The sequence below is a fragment of the Oncorhynchus kisutch genome, linkage group LG25, assembly GCF_002021735.2.
Source record: "Oncorhynchus kisutch isolate 150728-3 linkage group LG25, Okis_V2, whole genome shotgun sequence".
Lineage (NCBI taxonomy): Eukaryota > Metazoa > Chordata > Actinopteri > Salmoniformes > Salmonidae > Oncorhynchus > Oncorhynchus kisutch.
Window position 1 is genome coordinate 43,474,586 of NC_034198.2, and position 15,525 is coordinate 43,490,110.

A 15,525-nucleotide genomic window follows, 5' to 3' on the forward strand; every position below is an offset into this window, starting at 1 on the left:
TACCGAAGTATAATTACAAGCATTTCATAAGTGTCAAAGGCTGTTATTGACAATTACATGAAGGTGATGCAAAGAGTCAATATTTGCAGTGTTGACCCTTCTTTTTCAAGACCTCTGCAATCCGCCCTGGCATGCTGTCAATTAACTTCTGGGCCACATACTGACTGGCAGCCCATTCTAGTATAATCAATGCTTGGAGTTTGTCAGAATGTGTGGGTTTTTGTTTGTCCACCTGCCTCTTGAGGATTGACCACAAGTTCACAATGGGATTAAGGTCTGGGGAGTTTCCTGGCCATGGACCCAAATATCGATGTTTTGTTCCCCGAGCCACTTAGTTATCACTTTTGCCTTATGGCAAGGTGCTACATCACGCTGGTAAAGGCATTGTTCGTCACCAAACTGTTCCTAATGATGTCTAAAACACCTCCTCTCAGTCATAATTATGTTTAAAACGCATCCCCTCACTCATAATTACGTCTTTAACGCCTCCACGTTCTCATCATTATGTCTAAAACGCATCCCCTCACTCATAATTATGTCTAAAACCCATCCCCTCACTCATAATTATGTCTAAAACGCCTCCCGTCAGTCAAATTTAGAACCAGGAACAGATATAGCCCTTGGTTCTCCCCAGACCTGACTGCCCTTAACCAACACAAAAACATCCTATGGCGCTCTGCATTAGCATCGAACAGCCCCCGTGATATGCAGCTGTTCAGGGAAGCTAGAAACCATTATACACAGGCAGTTAGAAAAGCCAAGGCTAGCTTTTTCAAGCAGAAATTTGCTTCCTGCAACACTAACTCAAAAAAGTTCTGGGACACTGTAAAGTCCATGGAGAATAAGAACACATCCTCCCGGCTACTCCTACCCCGGTCAACAGCACTGCACCCCCCACAGCAACTCGCCCAAGCCTTCCCCATTTCTCCTTCCTCCAAATCCAGTCAGCTGATGTTCTGAAAGAGCTGCACAATCTGGACCCCTACAAATCAGCCGGGCTAGACAATCTGGACCCTTTCTAAAATTATCTGCCGAAATTGTTACCACCCCTATTACTAGCCTGTTCAACCTCTCTTTCGTGTCGTCTGAGATTCCCAAAGATTGGAAAGCAGCTGCGCTCATCCCCCTCTTCAAAGGGGGGGACACTCTTGACCCAAACTGCTACAGACCTATATCTATCCTACCTTGCCTTTCTAAGGTCTTCGAAAGCCAAGTCAACAAACAGATTACCGACCATTTCGAATCTCACCATACCTTCTCTGCTCTGCAATCTGGTTTCAGAGCTGGTCATGGGTGCACCTCAGCCACGCTCAAGGTCCTAAACAATATCTTAACCACCATCGATAAGAAACATTACTGTGCAGCCGTATTCATTGATCTGGCCAAGGCTTTCGACTGTCAATCACCACATCCTCATCGGCAGACTCGACAGCCTTGGTTTCTCAAATGATTGCCTCGCCTGGTTCACCAACTACTTCTCTGATAGAGTCCAGTGTGTCAAATCAGAGGGTCTGCTGTCCGGACCTCTGGCAGTCTCTATGGGGGTGCCACAGGGTTCAATTCTTGGACCGACTCTCTTCTCTGTATACATCAATGATGTCGCTCTTGCTGCTGGTGAGTCTCTGATCCACCTCTACGCAGACGACACCATTCTGTATACTTCTGGCCCTTTGGACACTGTGTTAACAACCCTCCAGGCAAGCTTCAATGACATACAACTCTCCTTCCGTGGCCTCTAATTGCTCTTAAATACAAGTAAAACTAAATGCATGCTCTTCAACCGATCGCTGCCGGCACCTGCCCGCCTGTCCAACATCACTACTCTGGACGGGTCTGACTTAGAATACGTGGACAACTACAAATACCTAGGTGTCTGGTTAGACTGTAAACTCTCCTTCCAGACCCACATCAAACATCTCCAATCCAAAGTTAAATCTAGAATTGGCTTCCTATTTCGCAACAAAGCATCCTTCACTCATGCTGCCAAACATACCCTTGTAAAACTGACCATCCTACCAATCCTCCACTTCGGCGATGTCATTTACAAAATAGCCTATCACAGTGCAATCCGTTTTGCCACCAAAGCCCCATATACTACCCGCCATTGCGACCTGTACGCTCTCTTTGGCTGGCCCTCGCTTCATACTCGTCGCCAAACCCACTGGCTCCATGTCATCTACAAGACCCTGCTAGGTAAAGTCCCCCCTTATCTCAGCTCGCTGGTTACCATAGCATCACCCATCTGTAGCACGCGCTCCAGCAGGTATATCTCTCTGGTCATCCCCAAAACCAATTCTTTCTTTGGCCGCCTCTCCTTCCAGTTCTCTGCTGCCAATGACTGGAACGAACTACAAAAATCTCTGAAACTGGAAACACTTATCTCCCTCACTAGATTTAAGCACCAACTGTCAGAGAAGCTCACAGATTACTGCACCTGTACATAGCCCACCTATAATTTAGCCCAAACAACTACCTCTTTCCCTACTGTATTTACTTATTTATTTTGCTCCTTTGCACCCCATTATTTTTATTTCTACTTTGCACATTCTTCCACTGCAATTCTACGATTCCAGTGTTTTACTTGCTATATTGTATTTACTTTGCCACCATGGCCTTTTTTTTGCCTTTACCTCCCTTCTCACCTCATTTGCTCACATCGTATATAGACTTGTTTCTACTGTATTATTGACTGTATGTTTTACTCCATGTGTAACTCTGTGTCATTGTATGTGTCAAACTGCTTTGCTTTATCTTGGCCAGGTCACAATTGTAAATGAGAAATTGTTCTTAACTTAACTTGGTTAAATAAAGGTAAAATAAATAAATAAATAATTATGTCTAAAACGCCTCCCCTCAGTCATAATTATGTCTAAAACCCATCCCCTCAGTCATAATTACGTCTAAAACCCATCCCCTCAGTCATAATTACGTCGAAAACCCATCCCCTTACTCATAATTACGTCTAAAACCCATCCCCTCAGTCATAATTACGTCTAAAACCCATCCCCTTACTCATAATTACGTCTAAACCCCCCCCCCCCCTTTACTCATTATGTAGGGAGACGGGGTGTCTAGCGGTGAAGGTGAACTGCATCGTGGGTACATTTCCACAACTATCGCTCTGGATTAGAGCGTCTGCTAAATTAATACAATACAAAGTATATCTTTCAGTTATCTTCTCCATCTGACTGACTGTCAACCCCGTGATAAGAACCTGTTGGTTTGTCCTTGTGTTGTAGAAACAATGTAGGCTAGTTGCTAGGAGTCAGGAAGAGGACAGAATGTTGGGTCTAAGTTATAAAGACACCATTCATGCTGTTATCCTGTGTATGAGCAAAGGGAAGCGTTTGCGTCAACGTGATGCTATGTGGCATCTAGGCTGTCACACAAATGCAAGATTACCACTATTTGATATGATGATCTGACTGCACTACTGACTGTACACGACAGTGTGTAGCTAATATTTTGACAGGTTGTCGCTCCAAGGCCGTGTGATGTGGAGTAATCATCTAACCTCTATTCCCCTCTTCAGGTGACCTTTAAACCAGACCTGACAACAGTGGAGGTCCATGATGACAGCATCCAAGGCCCTCTGAAGGTAAGACTGCTCTTTAACTGTGATCTCAGCTCCCAAGAAAGCTAAGGTAACTGAGCTAAACGACTACCGCCCCGTAGCACTCACTTCCGTCATCATGAAGTGCTTTGAGAGACTAGTCAAGGACCATATCACCTCCACCCTACCTGACACCCTAGACCCACTCCAATTTGCTTACGCCCAAATAGGTCCACAGACGATGCAATCTCAACCACACTGCACACTGCCCTAACCCATCTGGACAAGAGGAATACCTATGTGAGAATGCTGTTCATCGACTACAGCTCGGCATTCAACACCATAGTACCCTCCAAGCTCGTCATCAAGCTCGAGACCCTGGGTCTCGACCCCGCCCTGTGCAACTGGGTACTGGACTTCCTGACGGGCCGCCCCCAGGTGGTGAGGGTAGGCAACAACATCTCCTCCCCGCTGATCCTCAACACTGGGGCCCCACAAGGGTGCGTTCTGAGCCCTCTCCTGTACTCCCTGTTCACCCACGACTGCGTGGCCACGCACGCCTCCAACTCAATCATCAAGTTTGCGGACGACACAACAGTGGTAGACTTGATTACCAACAACGACGAGACGGCCTACAGGGAGGAGGTGAGGGCCCTCTGAGTGTGGTGTCAGGAAAATAACCTCACACTCAACGTCAACAAAACTAAGGAGATGATTGTGTACTTCAGGAAACAGCAGAGGGAACACCCCCCTATCCACATTGATGGAACAGTAGTGGAGAGGGTAGCAAGTTTTAAGTTCCTCGGCATACACATCACAGACAAACTGAATTGGTCCACTCACACAGACAGCATCGTGAGGAAGGCGCAGCAGCGCCTCTTCAACCTCAGGAGGCTGAAGAAATTCGGCTTGTCACCAAAAGCACTCACAAACTTCTACAGATGCACAATCGAGAGCATCCTGGCGGGCTGTATCACCGCCTGGTACGGCAACTGCTCCGCCCTCAACCGTAAGGCTCTCCAGAGGGTAGTGAGGTCTGCACAACTCATCACCGGGGGCAAACTACCTGCCCTCCAGGACACCTACACCACCCGATGTTACAGGAAGGCCATAAAGATCATCAAGGACATCAACCACCCGAGCCACTGCCTGTTCACTCCGCTATCATCCAGAAGGCGAGGTCAGTACAGGTGCATCAAAGCTGGGACCGAGAGACTGAAAAACAGCTTCTATCTCAAGGCCATCAGACTGTTAAACAGCCACCACTAACATTGAGTGGCTGCTGCCAACACACTGACAATGACACTGACTCAACTCCAGCCACTTTAATAATGGGAATTGATGGGAAATTATGTAAATATATCACTAGCCACTTTAAACAATGCTACCTTATATAATGTTACTTACCCTACATTATTCATCTCATATGCATACGTATATACTGTACTCTATATCATCGACTGCATCCTTATGTAATACATGTATCACTAGCCACTTTAACTATGCCACTTTGTTTACATACTCATCTCATGTGTATATACTGTACTCGATATCATCTACTGTATCTTGCCTATGCTGCTCTGTACCATCACTCATTCATATATCCTTATGTACATATTCTTTATCCCCTTACACTGTGTATAAGACAGTAGTTTTGGAATTATTAGTTAGATTACTTGTTGGTTATTACTGCATTGTCGGAACTAGAAGCACAAGCATTTCGCTACACTCGCATTAACATCTGCTAACCATGTGTATGTGACAAATAAAATTTGATTTGATTTAGAAATGTTTCTTTTCAAGTCCATATGAACTGATCCAAACTGTCGTGACTTGACTTTAACATCTGAAGACTGTTATTTATCTAATCCACTAACTATGCTTAATTGTTACCCGATTTAAATTAATCATGTAACAATTAACTCATTAGGTTCTGGGGCACCATGAGAGAGGTTCTTTAAAGGTTCTTTGCCAGCAGCATACCACCCTGCATACCACTGCTGGCTTGCTTCTGAAGCTAAGCAGGTTTGGTCCTGGGCAGTTCCTGGATGGGAGACCAGATGCTGCTGGAAGTGGTGTTTAAGGGCCAGTAGGAGGCACTCTTTCCTCTGGTCTAAAAAATATCCCATGCCCCTGGGCAGTGATTGCACCCTCTGTCGGGTCCCGTCTTTCGGATGGGACGTTAAATGGGTGTCCTGACTCTCTGAGGTCATTAAAGATTCCATGGCAGTAATCGTAAGAGTAGGGGTGTTAACCCCGGTGTCCTGGCTAAATTCCCAATCTGGCCCTCAACCATCACGGTCACCTAATAATCCCCAGTTTACAATTGGCTCATTCATCCCCCTCCTCTCCCCTGTAACTATTCCCCAGGTCATTGCTGCAAATGAGAACGTGTTCTCAGTCAACTTACCTGGTAAAACAACGGACAAACAAAAATGTAAGAGTTACCATCTGCCAAATTTAACTCTAAAAGGTCTTTACCTATCACATCTATAAACAGTCAATGTATTAATCATAACCTCATATCACATCATCATTCTGAACAGTCGTAACCTCCTTGCATCTGCAAAAACCATAGCCTTACTTCACTACTACACATTGATTTAATTATTTATTTACTAGCAAATTAAATGGGAACAGGATAAAATACACACTTTGCATTGATTATTGACTCGAGCCAAAAGATGCTGAAAACAGGTCCCTAGCGGAATTACAATATGGCTACTTGTTAAATTGGAGACGGAGAGAGCGAGACACTTAACATCGGTACATTCAGAAACTACTTTCACCAACAGTAACGATATACTTTGCACACGAACAGCCGCTCGGTTTGCGTAAGAAATCATTCATGTATTTACGTGAAATGCCTAGGTTAGCCGGGGTCTCTCGGTGGCAGGGCAGCCTTGGAAAGGGAGTTGGGCTTTTTTCACGGCATACTTGTAAGGCTCTGATTGTCCGAAATGGTTCAGACAAGCCTTCTACTGTTGTCCTTGACTGCAGTTGTCCGGTGTGCGGTGACTTGTCGTATTGTCTGAACAGAACTACAGAGTTCCATTCACGCTTGAAGATGCTTCTTTGAAGATAGGATAGTCAGCCCTGTTGATGGTTCCCAGTGGGGTGATGAGAGTAGCGTAATACGACGGTTTGAGCAGAGTAACAGGATGGTCCTACTTAAATTTGCTTTCGAAGCTACTTTACATAGGACAGCTAATCAGCCGTACCAGTGATCGTCCAGGAGGGGAGTTTATCGTCTCCACCTTGTGGAAGTTCAAACAACTTTAAACGTGCAGCTGCAGATTCACATCTTTCTGGTCTGATGTGTTTTTCTCTTAACCCATCATTTATACAGTTTACTCATAAGGGGCGGTTCCGGCAAGCTGACACACTCCCTGACCTCACTCCGGGCGCCACTTACTCACTGTGCAAAGTCAATTCTCTATTATAGCTTCTCAAATCACATCCCTCTCTTAACAAACATACTTTAATCATTGTTCATATTACACAACACATAGTATGGAAACTTCGTATATGTAGTGGGTATACTTTCCAAGTTACAGTATGTCCTTTATAACATTTTTGATGAGATTACAAAACAATAAACAAAATGACATTTGTGTTCTATAGATTGCCTTTGTCCATTCCCCACGTTCTATGTTAGAAATATTGTTATAGTATTCACTTTTGAGCGTGGTAGAGTTTCAGCAGGAAAGGTCTGTTGAAACAAAGAACATTCATTGGTGAATGTTGGAGAGGGAGACCTGCATCTTTTCCCCTTGATTTACAACAGGGTGTGAGTTGTTAATCCCCACTAGTGCTTTCCTTTCCCGCTCTCTAGGGTGAGTGGGGGTCAGCCAGCCAGTCAGTCGCTATTCAGTCAGCCATCCCAGGCAGTCAGTCAGCCAGTATTGAATGTTAACAGCAGTATGTCTGGTCTGTCAGGTTGGTGCTGTAGTAGAGGTGAAGAACCCTGATGGAGTGTACCAGGAAGCCTCCATCAACAAGCTGACAGACTGCAGTATATACACTGTTGGTGAGTAACACGCTTTATACACTGTTGGTAAGTATGGAAGGGTTGTCTTTGTCCCGAACAAAGTTCTCTGGTGATATTGACTCCACCTCTATATTGTCTGTCCTATTTTCTAAACTGTCAGGGAGTTGTAATGAAGCTGTGAGGTGGAACTGCAGATCATTGGGTGGTGCAGATACCACACACAAGAGTAGGGTTTGGAATCATTTCAGTAACATGAATTTGTCATATATCGGAAATTCCTGTGTTTTTAAAACAAATATATTTTTAACGTGAGCATTGCTGAGGGAGGGAGATGCCTGCGCTCTATTGTGCCGGTGAGATGGGAGCTAGCAGACATAGGGAGGGAGAGGCCGGCGCTCTATTGTGCCGGTGAGATGGGAGCTAGCAGACACAGGGAGGGAGAGGCCGGCACTCTATTGTGCCGGTGAGATGGGAGCGAGCAGACAGGGAGGGAGAGGCCGGCGCTCTATTGTGCCGGTGAGATGGGAGCGAGCAGACACAGGGAGGGAGAGGCCGGCGCTCTATAAAACCCACCAGCCAGTCTGTTCTCAGCCAGTATAAAACCCACCAGGCAATCTGTTCTCAGCCAGTATTAAACCCACCAGGCAATCTGTTCTCAGCCAGTATTAAACCCACCAGGCAATCTGTTCTCAGCCAGTATTAAACCCACCAGGCAATCTGTTCTCAGCCAGTATTAAACCCACCAGGCAATCTGTTCTCAGCCAGTATTAAACTAAACCCACCAGGCAATCTGTTCTCAGCCAGTATTAAACCCACCAGGCAATCTGTTCTCAGCCAGTATTAAACCCACCAGGCAATCTGTTCTCAGCCAGTATTAAACCCACCAGGCAATCTGTTCTCAGCCAGTATAAAACCCACCAGGCAGTCTGTTCTCAGCCAGTATAAAACCCACCAGGCAGTCTGTTCTCAGCCAGTATAAAACCCACCAGGCAGTCTGTTCTCAGCCAGTATAAAACCCACCAGGCAGTCTGTTCTCAGCCAGTATAAAACCCACCAGGCAGTCTGTTCTCAGCCAGTATAAAACCCACCAGGCGGTCTGTTCTCAGCCAGTATAAAACCCACCAGGCAGTCTGTTCTCAGCCAGTATAAAACCCACCAGGCAGTCTGTTCTCAGCCAGTATAAAACCCACCAGGCGGTCTGTTCTCAGCCAGTATAAAACCCACCAGGCAGTCTGTTCTCAGCCAGTATAAAAAACCCACCAGGCGGTCTGTTCTCAGCCAGTATAAAACCCACCAGGCAGTCTGTTCTCAGCCAGTATAAAAAACCCACCAGGCAGTCTGTTCTCAGCCAGTATAAAAAACCCACCAGGCAGTCTGTTCTCAGCCAGTATAAAAACCCACCAGGCAGTCTGTTCTCAGCCAGTATTAAACCCACCAGGCAGTCTGCTCTCAGCCAGTATAAAACCCACCAGGCAGTCTGCTCTCAGCCAGTATAAAACCCACCAGGCAGTCTCACCTCTCCCTCATCTCTCTCTTTATCTCTCTCCCTCATCTCTCTTTATCTCTCTCTCCATCTCCCTCCATCTCTCCCTGTTACTGTAATTTAATTATGCCAATATGTTTCATTAATTGAAAACCCTTAATCTATTTTATGAGAATTTGTAAGATTCTTGTTTGCATAAAATAGACGGAGACCTGCCATTTCAATAATAGGTAACAGAATGTATTCTCGGAGCGCGCTGCCACGTTACCACAAGCTACAGTTTATATACAATAACATGACGTCATTTCATTGCTTAACAGAATCCCCTCCTCTCGACCGGGACAATGTGAGGTTAATAGTTAATTCTAACTTACTAACACACTCACAGGTCACACAACATAACTGAATTAACTTTTGACCCCCCCAACATTATCGATCACCACTTAGCTGACAGTTCTAATTAACAGAAAACCTAGGAATGCACTCACTTCCTTATCTAAAAACCTCAGAGCTCAGTTTCATCGGTTCAACCATAGGCTAACTACCTTATCTGCTTACTTAATCCTCAACCCATTCGTTTCTGCCTAGTTGGAATGGTCTTCATTAACTTTAATTACTCCTTGTCTGTGTCACACAATCCCTTCTTATGAACTCATATTGTTAATCAGATATAATAAAACAGAGTATAAGTTTACTTAGTTACAGTTCCATTTAAAATGATTTGTTCAGTCATTTAATCATAATTTTCCCAACACTCCCCCATCTCTCTCTTTATCTCTCTCCCTCAACTATCTCTTTCTCTCTCCCTCACCTCTTTCTTTATCTCTCTCCCTCACCTCTTTCTTTATCTCTCTCCCTCACCTCTTTCTTTATCTCTCTCCCTCACCTCTCTCTTTATCTCTCTCCCTCACCTCTCTCTTTATCTCTCTCCCTCACCTCTCTCTTTATCTCTCTCCCTCACCTCTCTCTTTATCTCTCTCCCTCACCTCTCTCTTTATCTCTCTCCCTCATCTCTCCCCCCAGTGTTTGATGATGGTGATGAGAAGACACTGAGGCGTTCCTCTCTCTGCCTGAAAGGAGCACGTCACTTTGCAGAGAGCGAGGTAAGTCTCAGTTGGACTCTCTCGCTACCACAGTTTAACTACAGGCCTTCGTCCCAAATGGCACCCTATTCCCTATTCTAGTGCACTACGTTTGACCAGAAACCTGTAAGGGGATAGTGCACTAAGCCCTGGTCAAAAGTAGTGCACTATATAGGGAATAGGGTGCTCTTTGGGAAACACACACCTAACATGTCTGTCTATTATTATAAATGAACCAGTCACCTAACCTGTCTGTCTAGTGTTATAAATGAACCAGTCACCTAACCTGTCTGTCTATTATTATACATGAACCAGTCACCTAACCTGTCTGTCTATTATTATAAATGAACCAGTCACCTAACCTGTCTGTCTAGTGTTATAAATGAACCAGTCACCTAACCTGTCTGTCTAGTGTTATAAATGAACCAGTCACCTAACCTGTCTGTCTATTATTATACATGAACCAGTCACCTAACCTGTCTGTCTATTATTATAAATGAACCAGTCACCTAACCTGTCTGTCTAGTGTTATAAATGAACCAGTCACCTAACCTGTCTGTCTAGTGTTATAAATGAACCAGTCACCTAACCTGTCTGTCTAGTGTTATAAATGAACCAGTCACCTAACCTGTCTGTCTATTATTATAAATGAACCAGTCACCTAACCTGTCTGTCTATTATTATAAATGAACCAGTCACCTAACCTGTCTGTCTATTATTATAAATGAACCAGTCACCTAACCTGTCTGTCTAGTGTTATAAATGAACCAGTCACCTAACCTGTCTGTCTATTATTATAAATGAACCAGTCACCTAACCTGTCTGTCTATTATTATAAATGAACCAGTCACCTAACCTGTCTGTCTATTATTATAAATGAACCAGTCACCTAACCTGTCTGTCTATTATTATAAATGAACCAGTCACCTAACCTGTCTGTCTATTATTATAAATGAACCAGTCACCTAACCTGTCTGTCTATTATTATAAATGAACCAGTCACCTAACCTGTCTGTCTATTATTATAAATGAACCAGTCACCTAACCTGTCTGTCTAGTGTTATAAATGAACCAGTCACCTAACCTGTCTGTCTATTATTATACATGAACCAGTCACCTAACCTGTCTGTCTAGTGTTATAAATGAACCAGTCACCTAACCTGTCTGTCTATTATTATAAATGAACCAGTCACCTAACCTGTCTGTCTATTATTATAAATGAACCAGTCACCTAACCTGTCTGTCTATTGTTATAAATGAACCAGTCACCTAACCTGTCTGTCTATTATTATAAATGAACCAGTCACCTAACCTGTCTGTCTATTATTATAAATGAACCAGTCACCTAACCTGTCTGTCTATTATTATAAATGAACCAGTCACCTAACCTGTCTGTCTATTGTTATAAATGAACCAGTCACCTAACCTGTCTGTCTATTATTATAAATGAACCAGTCACCTAACCTGCCAGTCTAGTGTTATAAATGAACCAGTCACCTAACCTGTCTGTCTATTATTATAAATGAACCAGTCACCTAACCTGACTGTCTATTATTATAAATGAACCAGTCACCTAACCTGTCTGTCTATTATTATAAATGAACCAGTCACCTAACCTGTCTGTCTATTATTATAAATGAACCAGTCACCTAACCTGTCTGTCTATTATTATAAATGAACCAGTCACCTAACCTGTCTGTCTATTATTATAAATGAACCAGTCACCTAACCTGTCTGTCTAGTGTTATAAATGAACCAGTCACCTAACCTGTCTGCTATTGTTATAAATGAACCAGTCACCTAACCTGTCTGTCTATTATTATAAATGAACCAGTCACCTAACCTGTCTGTCTATTATTATAAATGAACCAGTCACCTAACCTGTCTGTCTGTTATTATAAATGAACCAGTCACCTAACCTGTCTGTCTATTATTATAAATGAACCAGTCACCTAACCTGTCTGTCTATTATTATAAATGAACCAGTCACCTAACCTGTCTGTCTATTATTATAAGTGAACCAGTCACCTAACCTGTCTGTCTATTATTATTATAAACGAACCAGTCACCTAACCTGTCTGTCTATTATTATAAATGAACCAGTCACCTAACCTGTCTGTCTATTATTATAAATGAACCAGTCACCTAACCTGTCTGTCTATTATTATAAATGAACCTGTCACCTAACCTGTCTGTCTATTATTATAAATGAACCAGTCACTTAACCTGTCTGTCTATTATTATAAATGAACCAGTCACCTAACCTGTCTGTCTATTATTATAAATGAACCAGTCACCTAACCTGTCTGTCTATTATTATAAATGAACCTGTCACCTAACCTCTCAGCTCTAACCTGTCACCTAACCTCTCAGCTCTAACCTGTCCCCCAGCTCTCTCTAACCTGTCTCCCAACTCTAAAAAATCAAATCAAATGTATTTATATAGCCCTTTGTACATCAGCTGATATCTCAAAGTGCTGTACAGAAACCCAGCCTAAAACCCCAAACAGCAAGCAATGCAGGTGTAGAAGCACGGTGGCTAGGAAAAACTCCCTAGAAAGGCCAAAACCTAGGAAGATACCTAGAGCGGAACCAGGCTATGTGGGGTGGCCAGTCCTCTTCTGGCTGTGCCGGGTGGAGATTGTAACAGAACATGGCCAAGATGTTCAAATGTTCATAAATGATAATAAGGCAGAACAGTTGAAACTGGAGCAGCAGCACGGCCAGGTGGACTGGGGACAGCAAGGAGTCATCATGTCAGGTAGTCCTGGGGCATGGTCCTAGGGCTCAGGTCAGTTGAAACTGGAACAGCAGCATGGCCAGGTGGACTGGGGACAGCAAGGAGTCATCATGTCAGGTAGTCCTGGGGCATGGTCCTAGGGCTCAGGTCCTCTGAGAGAGAGAAAGAAAGAGAGAAGGAGAGAATTAGAGAACGCACACTTAGATTCACACAGGACACCGAATAGGACAGGAGAAGTACTCCAGATATAACATACTGACGCTACCCCCCCTGACACATAAACTACTGCAGCATAAATACTGGAGGCTGAGACAGGAGGGGTCAGGAGACACTGTGGCCCCATCCGAGGACACCCCCGGACAGGGCCAAACAGGAAGGATATAACCCCACCCACTTTGCCATAGCACAGCCCCCACACCACTAGAGGGATATCTTCAACCACCAACTTACCATCCTGAGACAAGGCTGAGTATAGCCCACAAAGATCTCTGCCATGGCACAACCCAAGGGGGGGCGCCAACCCAGACAGGATGACCACATCAGTGAATCAACCCACTCAGGTGACGCACCCCTTCCAGGGACGGCATGAGAGAGCCCCAGTAAGCCAGTGACTCAGCCCCTGTAATAGGGTTAGAGGCAGAGAATCCCAGTGGAAAGAGGGGAACCGGCCAGGCAGAGACAGCAAGGGCGGTTCGTTGCTCCAGAGCCTTTCCGTTCACTTTCCCACTCCTGGGCCAGACTACACTCAATCATATGACCCACTAAAGAGATGAGTCTTCAGTAAAGACTTAAAGGTTGAGACCGAGTTTGCGTCTCTGACATGGGTAGGCAGACCGTTCCATAAATATGGTGCTCTATAGGAGAAAGCCCTGCCTCCAGCTGTTTGCTTAGAAATTCTAGGGACAATTAGGAGGCCTGCGTCTTGTGACCGTAGCGTACGTGTAGGTATGTACGGCAGGACCAAATCAGAGAGATAGGTAGGAGCAAGCCCATGTAATGCTTTTGTAGGTTAGCAGTAAAACCTTGAAATCAGCCCTTGCTTTGACAGGAAGCCAGTGTAGAGAGGCTAGCACTGGAGTAATATGATCAAATTTGTTGGTTCTAGTCAGGATTCTAGCAGCCGTATTTAGCACCAACTGAAGTTTATTTAGCTCTCTCTAACCTGTCCCGCAGCTCTCTCTAACCTGTCCCGCAGCTCTCTCTAACCTGTCCCCCAGCTCTCTCTAACCTGTCCCCCAGCTCTCTCTAACCTGTCCCCCAGCTCTCTCTAACCTGTCCCCCAGCTCTCTCTAACCTTTCCCCCAGCTCTCTCTAACCTTTCCCCCAGCTCTCTCTAACCTGTCCCCCAGCTCTCTCTAACCTGTCCCCCAGCTCTCTCTAACCTGTCCCCCAGCTCTCTCTAACCTGTCCCCCAGCTCTCTCTAACCTGTCCCCCAGCTCGCTCTAACCTGTCCCCCAGCTCTCTCTAACCTGTCCCCCAGCTCTCTCTATCCTGTCCCCCAGCTCTCTCTAACCTGTCCCCCAGCTCTCTCTAACCTGTCCCCCAGCTCTCTCTAACCTGTCCCCCAGCTCTCTCTAACCTGCTCTCTCTAACCTGTCCCCCAGCTCTCTCTAACCTGTCCCCCAGCTCTCTCTAACCTGTCCCCCAGCTCTCTCTAACCTGCTGTTTGCTGTTGGTCTCTGTTCCAGACACTAGATCGCCTCCCTCTCACCAACCCTGAGCACTTCGGCACTCCTGTCACCGGCAAGAAGGGGAACCGGGGACGCAGGTCCAATCCAGTGTGAGTATTTGGCCTCATGACCCACCTGCCTGTCTGTTGTAAGCTGTTCACACTGGGCTGAGGATGGGGCTTTTTGTTGTTGTTGTTAGGTAGCGTCAGGTAGCATTATTGAGCGCTAGTTGGCTGTATCTTCGGCATCCTATAGCTTGTTGTTGTTAGGTAGCGTCAGGTAGCATTAGGGAGCGCTAGTTGGCTGTATCTTCGGCATCCTATAGCTTGTTGTTGCCAGGTAGCATTAGGGAGCGCTAGTCGGCTGTATCTTCGGCATCCTATAGCTTGTTGTTGTTGTTAGGTAGAGCCAGGTAGCATTATTGAGCGCAAGTTGGCTGTATCTTCGGCATCCTATAGCTTGTTGTTGTTAGGTAGCATTAGGGAGTGCTAGTCGGCTGTATCTTCGGCATCCTATAGCTTGTTGTTGTTAGGTAGCATTAGGGAGTGCTAGTCGGATGTATCTTCGGCATCCTATAGCTTGTTGTTGTTCGGTAGCATTAGGGAGTGCTAGTCGGCTGTATCTTCGGCATCCTATAGCTTGTTGTTGTTGTTGTTAGGTAGTGCCAGGTAGCATTATTGAGCGCTAGTTGGCTGTATCTTCGGCATCCTATAGCTTGTTGTTGTTAGGTAGCATTAGGGAGTGCTAGTCGGCTGTATCTTCGGCATCCTATAGCTAGTTCTCCATTTTCTTTTTAAATAGTGAGCCAACATGTTATATTTCCATGACTGATCCGAACTCGTTTTCACTGCTCTCTGTCCTCTTTCTGCTGCAGACACACCATATAATGATTCATCAAATCACAATAAAATTGCCGTATTGAATCGCAGTACATATATAATGGTAAGAATCACAGTACGTATCGGCACCTAAGTATGGTGACTGTATCATGAGGTTCCCTGGCAA

At 45.0% G+C, this 15,525-nt stretch overlaps 1 protein-coding gene across 1 annotated transcript in view; it reads left to right on the plus strand.

The window, feature by feature from the left end:
* LOC109885876 (AT-rich interactive domain-containing protein 4B) overlaps positions 1–15,525 on the plus strand; it is a 239,422-nt gene that overhangs the window by 19,246 nt on the left and 204,651 nt on the right. The window contains exons 4-7 of the mRNA XM_031804853.1: positions 3,533–3,598; positions 7,493–7,583; positions 10,051–10,130; positions 14,539–14,630. Of these exons, the coding sequence (XP_031660713.1) occupies positions 3,533–3,598; positions 7,493–7,583; positions 10,051–10,130; positions 14,539–14,630 (329 nt within the window). The remainder of the gene's footprint in view (positions 1–3,532; positions 3,599–7,492; positions 7,584–10,050; positions 10,131–14,538; positions 14,631–15,525) is intronic.